Source organism: Fundulus heteroclitus, chromosome 8, assembly GCF_011125445.2.
Source record: "Fundulus heteroclitus isolate FHET01 chromosome 8, MU-UCD_Fhet_4.1, whole genome shotgun sequence".
Lineage (NCBI taxonomy): Eukaryota > Metazoa > Chordata > Actinopteri > Cyprinodontiformes > Fundulidae > Fundulus > Fundulus heteroclitus.
The window spans coordinates 6,279,145-6,303,080 of record NC_046368.1 but is presented as its reverse complement, the minus strand read 5'-3'; the positions used below and the strand labels follow the sequence as shown (position 1 = coordinate 6,303,080).

The 23,936-nt window shown below is 39.6% G+C and overlaps 2 protein-coding genes across 3 annotated transcripts in view; one reads left to right on the top strand and one right to left on the bottom strand.

Moving 5' to 3' along the window:
• c7b (complement component 7b) overlaps window positions 1–3,725 on the bottom strand; it is a 15,312-nt gene extending 11,587 nt beyond the window's left edge. The window contains exons 1-4 of the mRNA XM_012877520.3: window positions 3,495–3,725; window positions 3,313–3,365; window positions 3,031–3,106; window positions 996–1,137 (exon numbers count right to left, since the gene is read on the bottom strand). Of these exons, the coding sequence (XP_012732974.2) occupies window positions 996–1,137; window positions 3,031–3,106; window positions 3,313–3,365; window positions 3,495–3,560 (337 nt within the window). The 5' untranslated portion in view covers window positions 3,561–3,725. The remainder of the gene's footprint in view (window positions 1–995; window positions 1,138–3,030; window positions 3,107–3,312; window positions 3,366–3,494) is intronic.
• Window positions 3,726–11,442: 7,717 nt separating this feature from the next.
• Window positions 11,443–23,936, top strand: part of ghrb (growth hormone receptor b) — a 28,666-nt gene continuing 16,172 nt past the window's right edge. The window contains exons 1-2 of one of the 2 annotated variants that reach the window (XM_036140006.1): window positions 11,443–11,754; window positions 20,535–20,622. In XM_036140006.1, coding sequence (XP_035995899.1) covers window positions 20,541–20,622 — 82 coding nt within the window. In that variant the 5' untranslated portion in view covers window positions 11,443–11,754; window positions 20,535–20,540. Of the gene's footprint in view, window positions 11,755–20,533; window positions 20,623–23,936 lie in introns of those variants that run through there. The other variant, XM_036140005.1, reaches the window with a different exon arrangement.

The window sequence follows — 23,936 nt, the reverse complement described above, 5'->3', positions numbered from 1 at the left end:
ACTCTAGAAATCACTCTAAAAAACACAGTAGATTGCACTATTTTTCAGGATAAAGATGCAGCAGCGATTTATGTAAACAGTTGAGATGAAAAACAATGTAACACTGTAAGCAATAGTCTATTTCTGAGTCCATTTTGTGGCTTCATCAGTTCAGCAGCATGAAGCATATGTGCAAATGTGTAAATGTGCAGTTATGCACAGTGTGGTGCAGTGTTATGTGTTAGATGTTATAATATTGGCACAATTTCACTTAAGCCGGGCATACATTGTATGATTGTTTTTTTGCCCTTTTTGGGAAGATTCTTCGGTCGTGCGACAGTATTTAGAAATGGATGAAAATCAAACGTCTGAAATTCAGTCGGCCGTCCTGAGGTGATGGTGAGCGCCTCCTGCTGGTGAAGCAGAGCTACGAGCGTCTAGGAGCCGATTTTCCCCCCAACCTCGCGCACTGAGCATGTGCAAACAAGGGAGTTCTTCTTCTTCTGAGACGAAAACATAGTTTAGAGAATCATGGCGGCGGTACGTGTGACATGGAGTCAAACTGCGGAGGAGCAACTCGTAGAATAACCAAGGCAGCGCGTTTCGTTCTACCGAGCATTGACACTTATGTCTTTTTCTTCTTCTACTGTTTACATTTGGCTTCCTTATAGATGAGTTCGACAAGCGCCATCTCTCTACAGCGCTGAGTACGACGTGGTTTTTAGACGTATAGTTTGGGAAAGTCAGATCGTATCAGAGCATCGGGACATACAGTAAGAACAGAGATGGTGAGCTGTGAACTTTTAAACTCTGAGGTTTCATCGTACAGTTTGAGCTGTAGCTGATTACAACCACTGAAAATATCGTACAGTGTACGCCCGGATTTATGGTAACGGTACTGATATGTTAAAAATTGACTGACATCAGCCGATACCAATGTTATAACCAATGTATCGTGCATCCCTAGATTCTGAGCTTAGTTATTACCCAAGATTTAATTTTATATTTCAACGTACCAGAGGTGCAACGGAACCTGCCGCCACAGCCGGTCTCAACGGGACACGCCTTTCCTGGGACGCATGGCTGAGTTTCTGTGGCTTCTCCTGAACATGGCGCCCCACCAAACTGAGCGTACACTGCGACATGACGAGTCCGCAGCTGAAAATAGGAGTAAAAATGTGAGTTAATTGAAAGTAATAACTCAATTGTTGCGTGTTATCAGCAGAAAGAGTTACATGATCTGATGGGACGCTGTAAATCTGCACGGTAAAAATGCAGAGCGTGCAGCATTACATAAAAAACATGAAAGTATAAATGAGAAAATGTTATTGATGTGAATTTAGTCGTCAGGATGTGTAACACACTGACATCTAATAAGTAGTAAAATAGTCTTCTCTTAATTTTAAACCATTTTGGATAACAAGTACCACTAAGTCCCTCCTGAACTATGAAATATAGATGTTATTAGGTGTATATAAAATAAAAAAATGAAACTGGAAATAAAAATAAAGGGTACTGGACACAGGTTTTAGCTGACCTGAATTTAACTTGTTTGTACTTTTCTGCACCAACAAATAACATCACCCTGACAACACTCAGCTATGATAAAGTGGAGAGCAGCATTGCGTCATCTGAACTCTGTCCAGTTCGAACTGACACATGAAAACGGTGCCAAAAGCCAGCCGTGTTGGGGTCAACGGGCGATTTATGGCAAAACAAGGCTTAAAAGATTACACCACAGTCTTCTATAATCTGGGTTTACATTGTGACGTAGATAAAATGGAAAAAACATCCTGCCACATTCATTATACTAACCAGAGCCATCCTGAGCTAACCAAAGCTTAGATAAACTAAGCTAAGACAAGATAATCCTCAATGCTCTTTTGTTGTCATTTATATGTTAAACATTACTTAAAAATTCTTAGGTAGGTTAAATTGAATCTGTAATAAAATAGACACACAAATTTACCACAATAAGCTAAGATGTCAGCTCAGATAAGATGAAATAACTTGAGATAATATAAACTAGGTTAAGCTAAGTTTAGATCAAATATAATTAAATGAGATTAAGCGCACTAAGTATAATTTAAAATATATCTAAAACAGGACAAACTACACAAAACCAAGGTAAACTAATAAGACAAGAGAGGGTGTAACAAGCCAAAGTTAGATAAATAGGTAGCAACATAGGATAAAATACGGTAAGGTGAGCCTAATGCTGCTTTATTTGTCCTCAGAATTACAAATTTCAGGATAAAAAATAATTGTACTGAAGAGAAATTACTGAGAAGAGAAATTAATGACCCAAGATATTACGAGGTAAGGTAAATAAATCTACATTTAGATAAAATAAAATAAAAACTTTGATAAAATAAAACTAGCTGAGCCATGTTCAGGTACTGTAAATTGGTATAAAATTAGATAAGATTAGGTCACCAGCTAAGGTAAACCACGTTTGATCTAAACTAAACTAAAGCAGTAAAAAAGCAAGATACTTTATTATATGCTAAGTTGAGAAAAACTAATATAAAGTCAGCTAAGATAAAATAACATAAAATAGGATAAACTATGGTAAGCTAAAATAAACTATGGGAAAATGAGACAGGCAAAGGTGTGCTATGCACTAAAACAACATTAAGATAAGATATAGGAAACTACGTTAAGGAAGGCTAAGCTAAAGGGAACTGAACTAAAATATAATATTATAACCTAAAGTGAGGTAAAACATTAAAATATAAAGTAAGCTATGGCAGACTAAGTAAAAGCAAGATGTAAAAACACAAGATAAGATAAGCTGAGATATAAAAACTTCACCAATATTTTCTACTTACTTCCACATTTTTTACTTTTACATATGTGTAAAAAAATTTTTTACCTCCCACCTAAAATGTATAAATTCATTTATCTACCTTTTGTGTTTTCGAATGTTAGTGTCCACTCAGGCTGTAGAGCCTGACGGACCAATTAAAAGTTTAAATACATCCAGGTACATACTGGATTCTGATATTCTCAAATCCTCCAGAAATGATGGTGAAGGGTTGCAGAAGGTACCTTAGTACGGGTGCAGGCGTCACACTCAGACCAGGCTCCATAAGACCCCCATCTGCAGTTTACCCGCTGCTGACAACTGAGAGACGAAGAAATAATAAACAAGGAGGAATGAATAAAACAGCAGCCTGAAACATACAGCCTTTTCATGACAACACGAGACAGGAAGAGACTTTAAAAGCACAACTTTGGTGCAAACCAGGACAGGAAATGAACACGGCTGCCTAAGAAAGAAGCTCCAGGAATCTGAAAACCACCTGAATGTTAAACAGGACGCATTCTTACCAAATTGGTGACACCAGGGTAAGTACCAGTGCTAAAGCAGGGACCAAATGCAACTGGAAACAGAAGGTAGGAAGAGGGTTAACTTCAACTTCAAGAGGTCGATTTTTTTTTTCCAGGTATAACAGGTTGTGTGTTAAAAATGAGCATTTAAATGTAAATCTGAAGGAAGTTGAGGGTTTTACCTTCATGCTGTGGTGTTCAGAGTTCCTCCTTCTTGTCTGCTTCAGCCCTGTAATAGAGAGGGTCATATTATAGGCAAAGGTAGGAGGGGAGGGCTGGATTTCCCAACACACCCCGGAGCTCAGGAATTCCCTCAGTGAAGAAACATTTGTCCCTGAAAAGTGAAAAAGCAGAGCCAATCTGACCCGCTTCAGGTAACGAGTCGTGTACAGAGAGAGCCTGATGTCATCATGTGTTTTATTTGTGAGAAGCTCGTGTCCTGCAGACGGGTTGGTTTGTTTGTTCTGGATGACTGGGACCGAGAGAATAGCCTGTGGAGAGGGATGGGGGGGCTGTTGCATCACTGTTGTTTGTCCAGGATAAAGGCGTCACAAGCTGACTCTGCACAATCAGACTAAAGGTTAAAAATGTAAAAATGTAAAGAAGTGCTTTCAGAATATCTGCTCCTTGTTAAAAAGTACAAAGAACGCACTGACCAAAGCTTGCTTTCATTGGCTCCTTACTGTCTCATTGTTTTTTTTATATATAATTAAAGCCATAAACTTTGTTTTTACCACAAAATAAAACCAGACTGTAGGTTTTTTTTTATGTTTATTTCAAGCTCGCCATCTAGTGGTTAGATTAATCTCTGTGTTGGTATATGCATGGGAGATTATTATTTTTAGTTAACTTTCACTTATACAGGCTGTCTCATTGAGATTAAGATCTCATTTACAAGAAAGACCTGGTTTGATAAAAAAATAAGAAGAATAAAACAAGAACATTTTAGTATACGACATGGTTAAAAACCAAACCATAATCAGATAGATAGATAGATAGATAGATAGATAGATAGATAGATAGATAGATAGATAGATAGATAGATAGATAGATAGATAGATAGATAGATAGATAGATAGCTTTATTTGCCATTTTGTATGCACAAAGTGCGTACAGAACGAAATTTCGTTTGCATACAGCTTGAAAAATCACAGTACATTACACTCATTTTCAGAATAAAGATGCAGCAGCGATTTATGTAAACAATTTAAATGTAAAACAATGTAACAATGTAAACAATGCATGGGAAATGTGCTATTCACGTATCCAGTTGCAGAAGCAATTTATGTAAACAATTGAAATGTAAACGATGTAAAACAATGTAACAATGTAGACAATGCAGGGGAAATAGACAATCTAATCTAATATATAAATACAGTGTGCAAAGTGCAAAGGTTTTAGGTAGGTATGAAAAAAATGCTGTAAAATAAGATTGCTTTCAAAAATATGAATAACAATTGTTTGTTTTTAGCATTTTTTCAAAATGGAAAATGAAAAAAAAACAAAAGATAAATCTTACCCAACCTTCATGGTTGGTGTTGCCAACTTTTGCCTTCACACCACCAGCCAGCTAGATTTGATAAAAAGTCAGAGAATTTCAATCAGATGTGTGATCATCCCAAACTGTCACAATCCTGCGGTGTTATGTTTTGGGTTTCTATTGTGTTTCTTATTATTTCATCTTTTTTATGTTCTCTAGGTTTTTCTTCATTAATTCATCTGTTTAGGTTTAATTTCTTACCTATTTCTTTTTTCTTTTCTTTGCTTCCCATTACTTACATTACATTACATTACACAGCTCCTCTGTGTCAATTACTCTCCTTTCCTCAGCCACCCTCCTTACCTTCTGCCTCACCTCCTCTGATCGTCACACCAGCTTCCAATGTCTTTCTCCACACCTCCCTCAGCATTTAAATTCACTCTCGGCCATATTTCCCCACTAGATCCCTCCGTTTTACTCCCATGTTCTCTGCTCCCCCATTTCCCTCCCTGTGCTCCGTGTCCTGCACCTTATTGGACATTTGTCATTTATTATCATTAAATCTTTATATTCACCATGCTTCTCCCCAGTTCCTGCGTGGAGTTTGGTCCTGCAAACACCCTACATAGCATGACACATGTATGTTGAAGGTTTACTAAGACAGAAACGACTGTGTAGAAGGAGGAAGAGACAAACTCTGCTACCAGGATGAGGTTCTGGAGGACATTTTCATGTCACGGGTCAAACACTGTGTCTGAAGAATGATCTGTTCGCAGACAGCAGCAGAGAGCCTCCCCCCTGTAAACAGCGTCCCGGTCAACGTTTGGTAGCAGCACTCATGTTGCGAGATACTTTATAGCAACAAAAAGAAACTAAAGTACAGCATCTGTTTGTCCTGCCCTGCAGTGGAAGCGTTTCTAAATCACAAAAACAAACGGCTCACAGTGTTTAACACAGACTTTCACACTGGTGACCTGTGTGTGAAACACATCCTGCCCAGCCTCTATGTCTGGATGCCGTTTCCAGGATAAACACGCAGTGGTTTTAAACTTTTCTCACCTTCCACTCTCATTTCAGCGGCTTTTAAAGAGCTCCGTGCGTGTCTCTGCATCCATTTTCTCCTCAGAGGTGGAGCCGTTTCATGTTATACACGTAATACTGCACACAACAGCACAGTTTACTATAAAAACACACACAACTTTACAACCATTAAACAGTTAATGATAATAATATTAATAACATTTATTGTCATTGGAACATACGTTCCTATGAACTTTGTTCTCTGCATTTAACCCATCCCGTTGGTGCCCAGGGAGCAATCTGGGGTTCTGAGTGTTGCTCAGGGACCCAGAGTGGCAGTCTGTAGGAGTTGAACCCCGAACCTCCCGGACACAAGTGCAATGCTCTAACCACTAGGCCTGAAAAAAAATATCTATGTATGCGGTGTTTGTTAATTCTCACCAAGATTTATTTTAGTAATTTCTTTATGATTATTTGTATTATGACTATATGTTTTATTTTTTAAGGTTATTGTCAGTTGTTAATTAGTGTTACATTATTTTGAGATATAAAAATGCTCAGAGGACATTAATAATATGTTCTAATAATATTTAATTATTAATTAATAATTATAATATTATTATGTTATAATAATATTAATACGTTATGCTATTGGTTGTTAAAACATAGATGAAGGCTATTTTAGTTTTTTTCTTATTTATTCATTATCTATTTCTATTTTTTGTGGGGATTGCCACCTTATTGTGGTCATAGGGTTTGTGTGCCTCAGTGACCCTAGGAATTATACCAGCAGGAGTATTGGCCTCAGCCTTTGTCTCTTTTCTTTCCAGCTTCTGGGAGGTGATGCAAAAGTTTATTCTGATCATAATCATCATCATTGTTATCATTATTTAAAGAGCACTTTGACACGAGGTAAAACAAAGTGCCAAACATCAGAAATACATCAGATAAGAGATAACAACTAATAAAATGCTTGTTTGTTAAAGTAGCACTAGGTCTAAATTGTGTATAATTAGCCTAAAAAGTAAATTGCAATATAGAATATGTTGACGTCTGTTAAATTCAGACGTCTTTTTAATAATAAAAAATTATTTTTTATTATTATTTCAGTTGACGTCTCCTGTTGACGTGAGTTCAGTTTGACATTGGTGTCTGTTTAGTTCAGTTTGTCTGCTGTTGAAAACAGCACTTTAATGTATCTAATGCTGATTATTCATTGAATCATTTGAATTTAAATATTTAAAATAATTTCACAGCAAAAATTATATGCGATTAATTTAGATTAATTAATTACAGAGTATGTAATTAATTCGATTAATTTTTTTAATCGATTGACAGCCCTACTTTGTATGTGTAAAGCATGATTTGTAAACCATAAAACACATTTTGTGTGTACCTTCAGGCACTTGTGAATGTCTTTTCAAATCCACACAAAAAAAAAATTATGAATACAAAGTAATAGTACACATGCACAATCACAAATTACACACATAAGTGTATGTATGTTTGCACAAATTACTGGATACACACCGACAAAGCTACCTCTGTGCACAGATCACTTTACAACAGCACAACAGGGGTACACTCATTTCACGCTTCAGATTCGTGCGATCAAGTTATTTCGCCTTGAAATCTGAAGATGTGCAGCAGTGCCATTAGTTCATAACTTGCAGATATTACTGGGACCCAAATAACTTTACTGTCTGAATATATTTTGGCCAGAAGTGGTTTTCATGGAAGTGTTGCCGCCAAAAAGCCATTCCTCCGACACAGAGACCGGGCCAAGTGAATCAAGTGAACCAGGGTGCAGAAAGATGGCGGCAGGAGCTCCAGACTGATGAGACAAAACTTTTAATCTTTGGTTGTTGCAGAATGCAGTTTGTTCACCAAAGGGATGGAGAGCAGCACAATAATGAGTGTCTGCAGCCAATCAGGGAAGAAAGGTGGAGGTTCTGTGCAAGTTTGGGGCTGCATTTCTGCAGAGTTGGAGTTTTGGGCACGATTAACGGTGTCTTTAATGCTAGCAAATACAGGTAGAGGCTTATCTATCAGTCAATACCACCAGGGAGGTATATGATTGGCCCCGAATTTATTCTGCAGCAAAACAATGACCCCAAACATACAGTCAAGGTCATTCAGTTCTATCAGCATTAAGAAGAAAAAGAAGTGTTGGAATTTATGGCAACCCAGCCCTGATTATAAGTGTGTCTGGGATTACATGAAGACACAGAAAGATTTGAGGAAGCTGTCATCCACAGTTTCAAGCAATCCCTCAAACTGCATGCTCAGTATGAGGGATTGCTGCAAAGCCATCAACAATGCAGACGACTGTCCACTGTGGCTCTACGCTCTTTCAGGAGGAGTGAATGCTGCTTGGAGAGACTTGATGCAACCTGCTGAGTTTCCTTAGAGAGGAAACTTTCTGACCCACCTGTCTGGAGGATTATGGAGCTAAAACAGTGACAGCTTGCAGCGACACTGAAAAGAGGTTTGGCATTGTAAAATCAAACATTGAAAAATGAAGCATTGAAAAATCACTTGCAATGACATCGTCCATTTTTCAGGTAGTCCTCATCGTCTAGCTGCAGCTGCTGGTTTAGCTCCATGTCACCACAATAATTAGCTGTATAAGCTAATGAATGTAATATTAATGAAAATAATACCCTTTCTTGTGGTCGAGCAGTGGTACTTGACCGGAGCTTTCTGTAAATTCAATGCAGGTGGATGATGATCTTGCCTTGATGGCAACAGGTGGTCACGCCAAATAATGTTTGATTTAGATCTGACTTGTGTTCATTAACTGTGTTTTCTTAAATGAGGACACTAAACTATTAACACCTCAGTTGTTAAAAGCATAAAACCTTTGCACAGGAAGGTATACATTCCTCCTTGTCAAGGAGCTTCATATTTACAATGTCTTCACTGTAAGCTGGTAAATAGAGTCGACTATGGTTCTGAATAATGCTGGTACATAGAGCCGGCCCAAGGCAGAAGTGAACTAAGCCACTGCTTAGGCCCCCCAAACCAGTAGAGGCCTTTCATAATTGCTTGCATTTGAACACTTAAATTTAAAAGGTGTATATTTGTTTTATTAGAAATACTATTGAATTTAACTAGGATATCAATCAATGTGACTAAATTCAGTTTATTATTTAAATTAGTCAAGTTTTCCAAGGAAACTCATCAGATTGCATCGAGTCATTGACAAGCAGCATTCACTTTCCCTGCATGAGCATGTAGCAACACTGAATGCTATTGGTTGATTAAACATTTAAAGGAATTGGTAGTTTTACTTTGTTTGAATGCTGTTACCACGGCTATAATCTGAAGCTTGCAGGTCTAATCTTTTCTCTGAGATACAGCTCGACTTGTTCACAAACACATCATCTCTCTGACTTTTGAATCAGCAAAAACCTAAATGCATGCCATGATATTTAGCCATATAAACTACTGCCATACCACATGGTCTCACACTTCAGAGGTCATTCTGAAGCCCCTACAGTCTGTCTTCAAGAAAACTCTGAAAGTTCTTGACAAAACGCCTTTACCTTATCATTATTGTAACATTTTAAGTAAGTACAACATTTTTGGCTTTGAACGTCATCAGATATTTTTGGATGCGTGCCTTGTTTTAAAAGTTTTAAATAGACTTGCTCCTCCTCCTCTAACAGATTTTATAAGCAAAAAAAAAACATTACTAGAATGAACACCAGAGCTTTAACCAGAGGAGACAGTAATGTTCAGCTGCGTAGGACCAAAATTGGTCAAATGGTTGTGTCCATCAGAGGAGCAGTTATGGAACGCACTGCCAGCTCATGTTAGGGCAGGGTTGTCAAACATACGGCCGGTTCTGGCCCGCCGAACAATTCAGTCCGGCCCAGTGGATAAATGCATTATCATTATTCATTTTTTTTCCAGTGTCCTGTCTGGAAATGTGGCAATAAGAATTGTTGTCTTAATGGCAAAAAGAACTCATCAGATTTGACTTTCACAAGTGGAACAGTACTGCTTTTGCCATAGTGCTCCGCTTGATTTATGAATGTGAATAGTTTTATTATGATTCATGCGGGGAATATCTCAAATGATATGGACACTACAATGGGAAAGTAGGAGAGGAAAGGAAGAACAAGAAGAAAAAAAGAAAGAGGAGATAAAAGGAAGAGAATGATAAAACAATTACTGAAAAGAACATTTGTTTAATCTGCAGTTTCTGTTTTGTCCACGAGGGGCGCTGTGTTTTAATCAGCAGATGGTAGCACTGAGATTCAGATGTGGAAAATTGATTTTAAACCATTTCTTAATTTTTATCTGATTGATGTATTTTGTCATGCAGGACAGTGTTTTTAAGTTCCAAAAAATGTGAATAAATGTTTTTCAACATTGTACAATCACTGTGATCAGTTCTTATGCATAATGCACTTAAGTAAATGTTTAACTGAGTAAAAGTATTGTTGAAATTGCATATACTTTTCTTAAAAACGCTGAGGTTATTCATAATATATTGTATAAAAGTGAAATTAATTCAAAATAAAATTCAACAACAAGTCCACTTTTATTAGTTTTATTTAATCATGCAATGAGTTTACTCGTGTGGCCCTCTTGAGATCAGATTAAGCTGAATGCGGCCCCTAAACCAAAATGAGTTTGACACCCCTGTGTTAGGGACTGTGTAACCTACTGTACATAAGTTTTAAAATCTCCTTTTATCAAGTCTAGCCTGATCGTGGTTTGAAGGCAAAAGTTGGCAACACCAACCATTAATGTTGGGTAAGATTTTTCTTTTGTTTTCGCATTTTCAATTTTGAAAAAATTCTAAATACAAACAATTATTATTCATATTTTTGAAAGCAATCTTAGTTTACAGCATTTTTTTTCATACCTACCTAAAACCTTTGCACATGTCTGTATTTATATATTAGATATATTATTATGGTTTGGGTTTTTACCATGCCGTATACTAAAATGTTCTTGTTTTATTTTTTTTATTTTTTTATGAAACCAGGTGTTTCTGGTAAATGAGATCTTGGATCTCAATGAGACAGCCTGTATAAGTGAAAGTTAAAACTAACCAGACGTGTGTTCACAGGTGAATTGATCTGTATACTTGGGCCTGTTAACCTAATTTTATTGTGATTTTATGTTGTTGGCATCTTATCTGTCCGTGTCCACTCTGTTCTCTCCCATGGTGTCTTGTTTAATGTTCGCTGTTCTTACCTGCCTTGGGACAGCGGATGCAAATTAGCTGTCGTGCTAATTCTGGCATATTTACATTGATGCGTTAAGCTGACATGTTGATGAATGTGCATTGTCCTAATTCAAATAAATAAATAAATAAATAAATAAATAACAATTATTTTTTGCAGGCTGTCGCTCAGTCAATTAAACATTCCCCCCCTGCTGTTTGAGAAATATAATTCTGCTCAAGGCCCCATTAAGATGTGATCAGTTCTCCACATGTAGATACCAGCAACCTCTCGTGTGGCTTTTATTCTGTTTGAAATTTTATTTTAAATTGATCTCTAATGCACGTTTAGGTGATATTTTTCTTATTGGCCAGCAAATAAACTTTGTGAAGTCACACAAAGGGCCCAGCCGCCTCTCTGGTTCCTGCTGTAGCCAGACTCCGCCAGCAGGTGGCGCCCGTCTCTGTGCGTATTTATTCCAGCGTCCAACAGCCGCAGCCCGACACAAAGTCCCTGCCCTACAGCCGAGAGGAGCGCTCTGTCCCCGGCTCTGTCCCCGGCTCTGTCCCCGGCTCTGTCCGTCTTTTCCCGGTGCAGCAGCGGCTCTCTAATTACCGCGTCTGGTCGCCGTTTTTGTCGGCTTGTTTCAGCGAGGAAGCCCGGTCTGCAGAAGCTCCAGGGCTGGGAGCGGACCAGAGGAACCGCAGCGGTGGTCGGGGGGGTCTCCTCCGGGGTCAGACCTGTGGGTTTGTGCTGAAGGTAACCACCGGGATCTTCTTCTGCTCTGATAAAAGCACTAAACTCGCATCTTTTTGTGTCTAAAACGCGGTTTGTGTTTGTTTTTTCTGTGTTCCTGGTTGAGCCGAATGCTGCTTTATTTTATTGTATTAAATCAGACTCCGTGGGGGACAACAGGGAAAGTTAGTATGGGGTAAGACAACTGTCAATAAAAAATGTATGCGTAGATGTCTGAATTTGTAAATGTAAGTCGATAAAAGTGAATAAATTGAAGATTTATATTTGTTCCTCGCGGTAAACTCGTACATACGTGTGACATCAGATGTTTCATCTGTGAGAATTCACGTTTAGAAGTTATGAATATAAATTACAAAGTTACAACTTTGGAACCGTAAAAGTACGATTTAAGTTATGTGAATTACAGATGTAGGCCTACCTGTGTGAATTTAAAACACCTGAGCTCGTCTGGAACTGCATTTCTCCTCCTGTTATTAGTCGTCTTTAGATGATAATAAATTGTTGATAATAAAATGAAATAATTGTGTGAATAATGTAGCCATTGCTGAATGTGAGAGGTAATATTTTGTGTTAAATAAATTATAATTTAAGTTCTTTAGCCTTTTTTTGACACGCAAAACTATTTATACACTACACCATATTTTATTGAATTTTTTTAAAAACAATAATATTTTTAATATCTAAAAAAGCCTAAAAAATATAAAAAAGTATTAATAAAAATAAAAAAGTTAATTAATTAGAATTAAACGTTAATTAATTAGAATGAAGAACAGCAGCAGCAGAAAAAGGACATTTTTAACTTAGCGCTGTGAGCTCAGTGTTCTTCACCTTCTTCCTCTTCTTGTTTAATGGTGCATTGGACTCCCATCGACTGGAAGGTGTGTGACTGCTTTATCAGGGGTTTTAGATTTGTACTCGTAAGTTTGTTTCGTACTGCCAAATCTGTGATTTGTTGTATGTATCGTTGCAAAGTTGTAACTTTGTAACATGTATTCGTCACTTCTAAAAATATTCTCACAGATGAAGCATCTGATGTCACATGTATGAGTTTACAACAAGGAAAAAATAAAAAATCTTATATTTATTCACGTTTATGGACTCACATTTACAAATACAGACATCTACACATACGTTTGCATGACAGTTATCTTACCCCATAAGTTAGAGCTTCAAACCTGCAAAACAGGGGCGTCCAAAGTGCGGAAACCACCGCCACGGGTTGTTGATGCAGAAATATGGAGATTTTATTTAAATTACTGTAAAATTATTAAGAAAAATCTTATTACAAAGGTAAATGTTAGCTTTCAACTTAAGGAGGTTTGCATTATTTTTAATTTAATAATAAATGGCACCACAATTATTCACTTTTACTCAAAAGCACCCAAATCTGCTTTTAGTTTATGTCTTAATCGTGGCTAAATACAGAAAGCATTCTTAGTATTAGTGAACTAATACCTGTTTTAACTGCTGACAATAAACCTTTTTTTTCTTCTTTTCTATCAGTCGAGCCAAAAATAATTATCAAACTGGATGTCTTTCAGTTGACATCCCTCCCCTACAGTAAACCTAACATAATTTGTCACAAATTAATTCTTTGTGATTTTAGTTATTGAAAAATCATTTATCGTTTTATTCCAGATTTAGATACATTTTTCCCTTTAAATAGAAATTGACATTTGATCAAGCGCAAGCATTTTTTTATTTTTCGTTATTTTGTTAAATTATATACTTTTTAATTAAGTTCCATTCAAACCAGTAAGCCATTCAGTCATCACGGCGTTAAAAGTTGAGTTTAAATGTGAGCTTTTGAATAAATAATTAATTAATTAAATCTGCTTGTTTTCTAGGTTGAAATGTAATAAACGTGAATTAATTTAAAAATTAGAGTAAGGTGCACAAATTCATATTTATATATATTTTTTTGTTTTGTTTTTACTTTTTTTGTCAGCTGCACTTTGATTAAGTGCAGCTGACAGTTGGTTTGACTTCACTTATTTTATTGGATTTTCCTTATTTTCATTTGACCTTTATTCAACCAGAAAAGGCCTTGTGGAAATTGACAATCTCTGTAACAATAATGTCTGGACAGATATATCAACAAATACCGTATTTTGCGGACCATGAATCAGTCAAAAAATTTGTCATAAAGAGGAAAACAACATATATACATTGCACATTTATATCAAGTCACATTTATTTAGACATTTATTTCACACGCTCCAAGAGTAAAAACTGACATTTAATCTGGTACGCTAATTTATTAAATTGCACAGCTGCATCCACAACCGGCTGAATAACATGTAACATACCTGGGAGGATGAATGGAGTAAATTACAACAAGCCACCTACTCCAACCCAGAAGGTTCCCGTCAGCGCTCGTAATGTTGCTACGTGCTAAGCTAACACTATGACACTGATGCTTCAGAGCAACATAAAGCTTGTGTGCCTCAGAAAAGTTGTAAAACACCCAGACAACAGAGCTGTAAGCTAGCGCTAGCTGTTATTAGCTTCAAAGACAGCACAATAACAGGTTCAGTCGTTGTCTGGGTCCTACGAGCTGCACCACGCAACGCTCTGCTGCCTGAATACAGACTGAAACAGGAAAACAACAAACAAATATGTGTTCACTTCTTTTTGTCTTTAAGTTAATGTTTCAATTAATTTTTAAGTGGTACAAGAGCAGCATATAGTTTTCACAAGCCTAGAGCGCCCTCTAGTGGCTATAGACCGTAACGTTTACTCCTTGGTTCATGTGAAGCAGTATGATTTACCATTTACAATTGATATATAAGTCGCACCTGACTATAAATCGCAGGATGGGCCATACTATGAAAAAAAAAGTGTGACTTATAGTCCGAAACAATACGGTAAAGTCAAATTGATAGGTGCGTGAAATTCAGGTGTGAATATCTGCCGTACCATCTGCAAACGGGTGTGTCTGACTCCGAGTCATCTAGAATTTCCCTACAGGCCTCTAATGAGATCATGTCATGAAGTTTCAAGTCTTTTTGCAAGTTCATTCCAGGAAAAGGGAGCAGCATGCAAGAAAGCTCTTTCTTCGTCTCAGTTTGCATCCTTGGAGCTGAGAATAAAAAGAATGTGGTTCTGTGAATGAATCTTATCAGCAGGAATGAAAGTAAAGGTGCTCAAAACTGATGAGACCAGCGATGACGTCTCGTTTAGACAAGGCACTCTTAGAGATAGAAATCCCGTCTATTGTTTCTGTTATTATTATAGTGTTGCAATTGTTTTTTAAAAGTGTTCAATAAAGTTTCATAAAAATAAAATAAAATGTAATACTCGAAAAACGACATGAATATCAGCCAGCAGCTCACCTTATATTAGAAAGCTGTTGAGCCATATTAAGACCACATCATAGCAGGTGAGGTAAGCAAAAAGCAACACAGCTATTAACATTACTGGAGCACAAAAAGATCCGAAATGGGCTGTTCAGAATACCAAGAAAAAGGCGGAAAGGGAAAAACTGGCAGTCAAGGTTGAGGCCAGGAAGATGCTGCCAGGATGAACGGTCACTTCAAGATGTTGATGTCACATCAGTCAAACAGATCCTGTTCGTGACGCCAATTGTAGCCGGAAGAAAATTGCTTTCCTCAATTAACAAGACAGAAGTCTGTGATTTTATCAAAGTCAGAATGTATTTTCTTCTCATAAGGAGAACAATATTGCACACGTCCTGGAAAGGGTCCTGTCTGATCTATCCTCCCCCTTTCTGTTCTACCCAGATAAAAGTAATAACCCCCCCTTAGATACCAGTGTTATCTTATGCTACATGTCACCCCACAGTTTCTCACTCTCTCCCAGATCCCATCAAGATGAAAAACAATGTGCTCAGACGTAATCAACTCTGCAGCTGCAACAGGGAAGTAAATACATTTTTTTCCCCTTCAACAAGAAACAGGAGGCAGAGCTGGAGGTAGCAGAGATGAAGATGCCGAGGTTCTCTTTGGGAGTGATGAGGATGGAGAGGATCAGGAATGACTCCATCAGAGGGACAGCTCTTCTTAGATGTTCTGGAGATGAAGCCAGAGAGAACAAACCGATTTGGTTTGGACAGGTCCAGAGGAGGAGGCCTAGAGGAAGATCTAAGGGGAGATTCATGGATGGAGGGAAAGAAGACATGAAGTTAGTTGAAGTGAGAGAAGACGATAGTGTCTTAGGTGTTGTATTAATAAGTTCAGAAAGTTGCAGCAGCCTCCATGGAGAAGCCAAAAGCTTACTAGAAAAATGTTTAGTGATCAGATGAGATGAAAACAGAGTCCAGGGTAAGGGCTAAAACACACCGGATCCGGTTTGGCATGCGATCCGATAGAAAAGTAGGTCGCATGATTCCATTCATTTTTATTTATATGGCGGCAATTCACAACACACGTAATCTCCAAGTCTCTTTACAAAGTCAGATTCCATAAAAATCCTCCAGATTGGTCCGAAAGTTTCCTCTCTAAGGAAACCCAACAGGTTGCATCAAGTCTCTCCAAGCAGCATTCACTCCTCCTGAAAGAGCGTAGAGCCACAGTGGACAGAACGCCAGACCAGGTGTACCTTCTATGAGTAAGAAAAAAACCCCAGAGAGAACACAAAGTAAAAAGTTAAAATGACAACAAAAAATGCACAATTGGAGAACAGTAGGAGAATTCAGCATAGTGAAAAAAATACATATACCATGTAATATGCTTTTAAAAAAAGACCAACAAACCGTTTGATCGTGATAAAAAAAAAGCTATATACACCATCTTGATACTTTTTGAGGCTAGATAGAATCCAGCACCAGGCACGATGAGCAGATATAAACAGACGTGGCGCCATCTAGTGCCAGTATCGCAGAACTGTCATAATGCCAGTTTGCTTAATTTATAAATCAAAATTAAATAATGCCAGACTGAGCCTGACCTTCACATGCCTCGCAGTAAAGCAGCAGCTCAGCGTGATCGAAGAACAGTTATTAATAAAATAAACTGATTTACAGCAACTTTAAGAGGCTCATATCAGAACATTTACTCACGTCAGTCAACTCTGTGTCACATCTGAGCCTCGGCAGGTTTAGCGTCCGCTTCAGTGAACACCAATGTTCAGACTGGATTCCCAGAGACATTGCAGGCTTTTCCCTCTTGGAATCATATTTTTTTGCGTTTTCTTTTCACTGGATCTTGGACCTTTCTTCATTGTTTCGCTGGAAGATGCTAATAGCCGTTAGCCGCTTCCTTGTTTTAACCCCTGCAGCGCATGCGCAGTACGTACTTTTGTTAAATTCGTAAATAAACACGAAAGGCTTTATTTACCAACAAACTGAGCAAAAACGAAGCGTAAAACACCAATATAACAACTACCGTATTTTCCGGACTATAAGTCGCAGTTTTTTTCATAGTTTGGCCGGGCGTGCGACTTATACTCTGGTGCGACTTATGTGTGAAATTATTACACATTTTTACCGGCCTATCATTATACCTGTTATTTTCACACATGTCTGTTCTTGATGTTGTATATTATCAAATAAATTTCCCCCAAAAATGCGACTTATACACCAGTGCGACTTATAGTTCGGAAAAGACGGTAATACAGCAGCAGGACGTGATAATCTTTCATAAAAACTTTGTATACAACCAGGGGAAGCTACTGACGTATACATTTAAAATAAAAAAAGTCAAACGTGGCTATGCACCTTTAAGACATGTTGAAATCAGCGTGGCCAAGCAGACCACTTGTGGTTCTCAGAACCTCCAAACACGCCCGGATTGAGTCCACTTTGCAGGATGAGATCGCTCAGATCTTTGCCAGAAATACAAGACGGTGAACACATCTCAGACACAAACTCTGCTTGACGGCTGCTTTTTCCAGGAAGGATGGATGAAAGTGAACTTCTAGTAATGAAAGGATGAATAAACCCCTCTTATGGCTTTATTTAATGTGAATTCTGAGAAAACATTGAGAAAATTGTGCCTCCAGGCAAGTAGCCAAGAGGTGCGGCGCGTCTTAGCTGTCACTTTTGATTCCGGTTCTATAAGCTGTTCATTTAAAAAAATGCATGCTTGGTTTATTGTTGAGCAAGGTACAATAATCCCAATGTACATTTTTGGGATTTTTTTTTAATTATATATATTTTCCCACATTTTCCCTCCATTTTGACTACGATTTTGGCCCAACATAACAAAATTATCATTTAATTAATAATCAGCGCTTTAAAAGATGGCAACTCTAACAGGGACTTTACTTGGACAAGGTAGACATCACGATGTGTTCAGGTACTCTATGTACATTTGAAAATCTACCCCGTGTTTAGTTTGTGATATTTAGAAAGTTATACCTGTGTGACTCAGAAAGCTGTATAAAATCACATTATTATTAGATTATCACAGCAAATACAATTGGATTTTCTTCAATGCTACTGGACTCATACAGACATAAAAATTACAAACTTGAGTTTTTAGTCTTATTTTTCTGATAAGAAGTTAAATAAACAAATTTTAGCAATGAAATTTCCACCAATTTTGGACAGTTAATTATTCATCTCAACCTTTTTTCCCTATAAACAACTCCCTGCTCTCTGCTTGACCAGGATAGTTTATTCAAAGCGGTTGTAATCCTGGCAAATCCAGTTTTTAATGTTGTCCACAAACTGAAAACATGGCTGATTTCAGAGTTTTGGGAACGGCGCCAACAAAATGTCATGTTAGCCCCAGGTTATTCATTCTTTAAACCGGTTTGGAAGCGGATTGCTGTCCTGCTGGGACACCAAACCGTGTCCATCTTTCAAACCTTCTAGGCGTCATCTGTGTTCACGCGTCTTTTTATTCTCCAAGTCACGTCTCAAATGCCTGCAGTTGACTTTTTCCTCATCAAATGCATGTTTACCTTTTAACACGTTATCATATCTGCAGGTGAGCCGATAAAATCCTGTATTATTTGTCCTCATGAACGAACAACAGTTGAATTTAAGTCTTTAAATATTTATCACCGTTCATCTTTTAACACTTTACAATTGTGCAATTAACTGTTGAAGTCTGCTTACTCTTGTGTTGGAAGTTCATGAAGTGCAGTATTTATTAAACTAAAAATATTTTCTTATAATTTGTAACATTTGGAAATTTAACATGAAACAAGCATGTGATCCACAGTTATTAAGCTACAGCCACCATGAGCAGTTTATTAGCCAATCACAGCCTGCGGTTCGTTAGCATAGCTTGAGTCGGCACCCTTTAGACGTTAGACTTTGCAGCAAGTAATAGTAATAGCAGCCATCAGATAATAACACAAACAATACAGACAATAGACAAGACAGAAGGACAAGAAGCAGCTTGTAAAGGTTAAAGGAGATCAATCTAAAACACACATTTGCAAGAGATAAAAGACAGGAGCTAAGACCTGAAGTAAAGATTAACGATAAAAGCTGAAGTTGAAGTTAAAATTAGGCCGCCACCTTAAATCAGGACCTTACCAGCGGTTGATTTGAGATGGTGTCCCCCAGCATGCTGCTGCCACCACCGTGCCTGTTACAGCTGGTGCAGCGCTGCCACTTTTCAGCCGACCCGATCAGCTTCACTCAGTCACGATCACTAACCTCATAAAGCCTGTGGTATTTTAACCTGACAACAGCCAGATGCATGTCTCGCTCCGCCTAGCTCCACTCACATCCATCTGGGACCTCTCCATAGGAATTGCCTTTATTGAAGGCTGGGGCTTATCAAAAATCCTTGCATATGATTGGATAAGCCACTTGTCTGTCATCTTTATCGACGTGCTATTTCAACCACTCACACCGAAGCTAACCCGTGACGCTGATGAGAGCGACGCAGGAAAAACAAAACTTTTTTTTATTTTTTTTAAATGTGTTTGCGGCTCTAGTGGCACGCGTTTTATTGACAGTGAGCTGACAGGAAGAGGGGGGAAGACAGGCGGCAAAGCGCCGCGGGTCAGAGTCGATCCCGGGCCGACCGCGTCGAGGACTAAAGGCCTCCTAACATGGTTTGTGCTAACCGCTAACGGTTAGCGGCTAGCGGCTAACCGCTCGTTAGCGGCTAACCGCTTGCCAAATCCGGTCGGGAGAAGGGCGAAAACATGGTTTCCACCAACAAAAGCCTTCAGAGGCGTTCTCTGATGTTCTTTTAATTAACAATATCAGGTAGATTGGACAACACGGAAGAAATAGCAGCATCAATGCTAACGCTTGCTTCCTCGATGCGAGCCGCCATTGTTGTTGGAATCTCACGGTCGCTTCTCCGCTACGTCACATCCAGGAGACACCCGCCCTGCGTCCTGATTGGCTGGACAATAAATTTGGTTGGGGAAATCACTTTCAATGGCCGATGTCCCAGATGTATGTGAGTGGAGCTAGGCGGAGCGAGACATGCATCTGGCTGTTGTCAGGTTAGTGTTATTTAGGGAAGCTGCGGATTCAGCTGTTTTATAAAAAAAAAAAAGAAAGAAAAAAAGCCATTGCACTCGTTTGTTGCGTCATCGCTCCACCCAAAAAAAAAGGAATGTTGCGAATAAATCCTAAAATTCCCCAAAACAGCTGAAAATCATCTAGAGGAATTTGTATTTGAAATATTTAGAGGCAGAAAACTCCTCCAGGTTTGATGATCAACAGATTTTCTGATCATTAATGTGATGTTGTCTTTGGTTGTGTAGATTTGTTTATTATTTAAATAAAGGGGGTGGGTGGGTGGGTGGGGGGGGGGTGCTTCATGGCATTAGTGGGCTGGACCTCTGCGGGCTTTCTGGGTGGAACATGTTGACAAAGTAACATTCAGTTAATGTTTCTGTCACAGCTCAACATGATGTCTGTGCCGCTCGCTCTGCTCCTCCTCTCCCTTCACGTCTTCGGCCTCCCGCCGCATGAGTCTGGATCTGGACAAGGTAGGATTCTAACTTACAACCTTTAGTCATTCCTCAGTTTATTTCAGTTAAGAAAAAAAAAGAAGGTGTTTTTATTCCACCAGAAACTCTCTGACTCCTGTTATTCTGAGTTGGAGCTGCTTTCTGAGAGCCTTGCTGTTTGCTTGTTGGATTTCCAGGACAGCAAAGTGTCTTTTTTTTTTATTATTATTATTGTTGTTGAGCATAAACAGTTCTTCAAATCACTTCAAACTCTTCAGCCTTGGCCACTAGATGAGCACAATGTGTGTTGCACAACATGGGCGCCCTCCACAGAGAGAGCCAGCGGGTTTCTGGTGAAGTCGCTTACCAGGAATTCTGCAGAGGAGGGAGCACTCAGCGGCCAAACAATGGGAAGCTGTTCAGCGCTGAGGCCCGGGTTTTTGGTCCAGCTGCTGCAGAAAGACGCTTCGCACACGGCTCACGTTTCAGCTGACGTCCGGATTCAATGTTTAGGTTGGACATCTGGATCTGGGTTTGGTCTGCGTGTCACACTCGGCGTTTGAGTGCAGGGGTTTATGTGAGGACATGGTCTCCTGCTGCGCCTCTGGATCTCCTGTTTCTTGGCGCTGCTTGTCAGGGAGAAGGATACGGCCGAGGCGCTGCGGGCTGAAGTGACAAGATGACAGCCAGCAGTTTGTCGGCTGTGCAGTCAAAGTCAAACTGCGAATTTTTAAAGCATTTTTTTATCGTCATTTCAAAGTCTTTCGTACGTCTCTGTGTCAGAAAACCTGAAGGAGCCGGGACCAACAGGGACTCGTGTAAACATCACAGCACACCTATCCGCCTGGTTACTGACAAAAATACGAGATAAGCAACACAAAGCGGTGCTTGTCTAGTATTCGTCCCCCTTTATCATCCGTTATCTAGACCCGCCTAGCCGTGCAGGGTTGTTCTCCAGCGGTACACCCTGGACAGGTCGCCAGTCCGTCACAGGGCAAACAGCCATGCACACGCAGTTTGGAGAGACAAATTAACCCAACGCACCTCGAATAGTGTGGTGCGCCCTCTTGGTGGTCCGTGAAGGTACTGCAGGGGGCGCAAGAAACTCCACAAACTCCATAACCTGACTCCGCCAGATGGATTTTGCTCCGCATATCCATCTGGAAACCTTCCATTGAAGTAATTTTGGGAAGGGGCGAAAATACTGGTTAGCTGATTGGCCTATGTTGGTGATAGACGGGCCAAATGAACCAATCAGATCAACGAAGCATATGACGTACTAACAGCGACGACGAAAACACAACCACAAGCCAAGCTACTCTTGCTGCTGCAGGTAAAGGCTCGTTAGCTCAGCAAAGAAATACTCTGTAATTCCGATAAAACTTGCTCGATAGCCACACTAACGCTAGTTTCATCGGCTGAAGCCGCCATGTTCCTTAGACTGAACTGTCGCGCTTCTCGTTGCGTCACACCTCAAAGCGCCTCAAAGCCAACACTGATTGGACGTTCGTTTGGTGAACGGCTCCAAATTTTCTTTAACGGAAAGTAGCCAGACTGTTCTGCGAGTGAAACCTTGAAAGCTCGCGAGATCAGGAAAGTCTCACGACGCTACAAACTCCAGGCCTTCTAAATGATTCTAATTGTGACAACAGCGCCCCCTGCTGTTTGGTCTGTACCTGCGGTCAGTAGCATGACATAAACTCCTAAAATACTTAACTAACTAATACTAACTATAGTTTATCTTTAATTCAATTTAGTTTTATAGTATAATAAATACCTTAATAATCCCAGAGGGAAATTGCTGTTTCAGTACAACCGCCATCACTATTTGCCTTTGTCATTCGCCATTTATATAGCGCCAATTAATGAAACGCGTCATCATCAAGTCTCTTTCCAAAGTCAGACTCCATCAGATCCTCCAGGTTGGTGAGAAAGTTTCCTCTCTAAGGAAACCCAGCAGGTTGCATCAAGTCTCTCCAAGCAGCATTCACTCCTCCTGAAGAAGCGTAGAGCCACAGTGGACAGTCGTCTGCATTGTTGATGGCTTTGCAGCAATCCCTCATACTGAGCATGCATGAAGCGACAGTGGAGAGGAAAACTCCCCTTTAATAGGGAGGAGAACCTCCAGCAGAACCAGAACCAGAACCAGGCTCAGTGTGATTAATGGCTTTAATGTTAATGGATTGATATTATTTTTTGCCACATGAGGACATAGTTAAAGGTTGACTGCAGGTATGAGTCGGGCTAAAAGCCATTTGTATTGTTGCTAATGTTATATAGTTAAAAAAATTATATTTTATAGTAAAGTAAAAAGCTATATCATATAGTTAAAAAAGTGTGGCAGTGTTGAAACAGTCTAGTGGCTAGAAACCTTTGTTATATTATAAATTAATCCATATCTATGTTATCAATTTTAAAAGGGATTCTGGGAAACGATATAATTTTTGACCCATTTTTTGGGGATGTTTTTGGCCTGTGGAAGCAAGCCAGAGTACCCTGAGAGAACCCACGCATGCACAGGGATAACACGCAAACGGCATGCAGAAAGAACCCAGGCTGGGATTTGAACCCTGAACCTTCTTGCTGCAAGGCAACAGTAATACTAGCGGCTCCGCTGCAAAAACACGATGAAATGAAATAATAGTTGAAAGAACAAAGAACTCCCTTCTTTTCATTTCCCGGCCACGTTGAGTCCGTCGGCGGTTCTGCTTCTAGGAATGAAGCGGGCTCTGTGGGGGGGAGGGGGGGCCACCCTGGCTCAGCGGCTTGGGCGCTTCGATTCAGAGAGACATTGATTTTTACCGCCAGCTTTGTTTGGATTTTCGGGGCCAGACCGTTCCTGCACTTTGTGTCCCGACATGTTTTCTGCCTCTCTGACACTTTCACCTGCAGAGCGACCGTCCGCACCACAGATCTGGAACGGAGAACCAGGAGGACGCCCGGTCGGTTCTGGTAAAAGCCACGCTCTGAGCTTTAATCTCTGCAGGAAGCAGCTTCTCCAGGCCTGTTCCCCCGGGAAAGCTCTCTGAGCGACGGCTGAACCCGTGACTCCACATAACCTCTCAGACCCGCAGTGCTTCCAGCAGAAACTGTAACGACGGCTTCCCACAAATGGATCCAGTGGGAGGACCAACACGGGCCAATTAGCGCAGAGGGAGCGAGCAACCACACGGACAATGAGCCGGTAATTAATGGGACGGCTTTGTCCGTTTTAAGAGAGATGAATGTTTCCTGCGTCCCGGCTGCCAGGAAGCACGTGTGGACAGATGAAGACACACGTCTTCATCGCTGGAATAGACCGCCGTCAGCGTCCGTAAACATGTTTACTGCAGACCCGGCGACGGCACAGACGC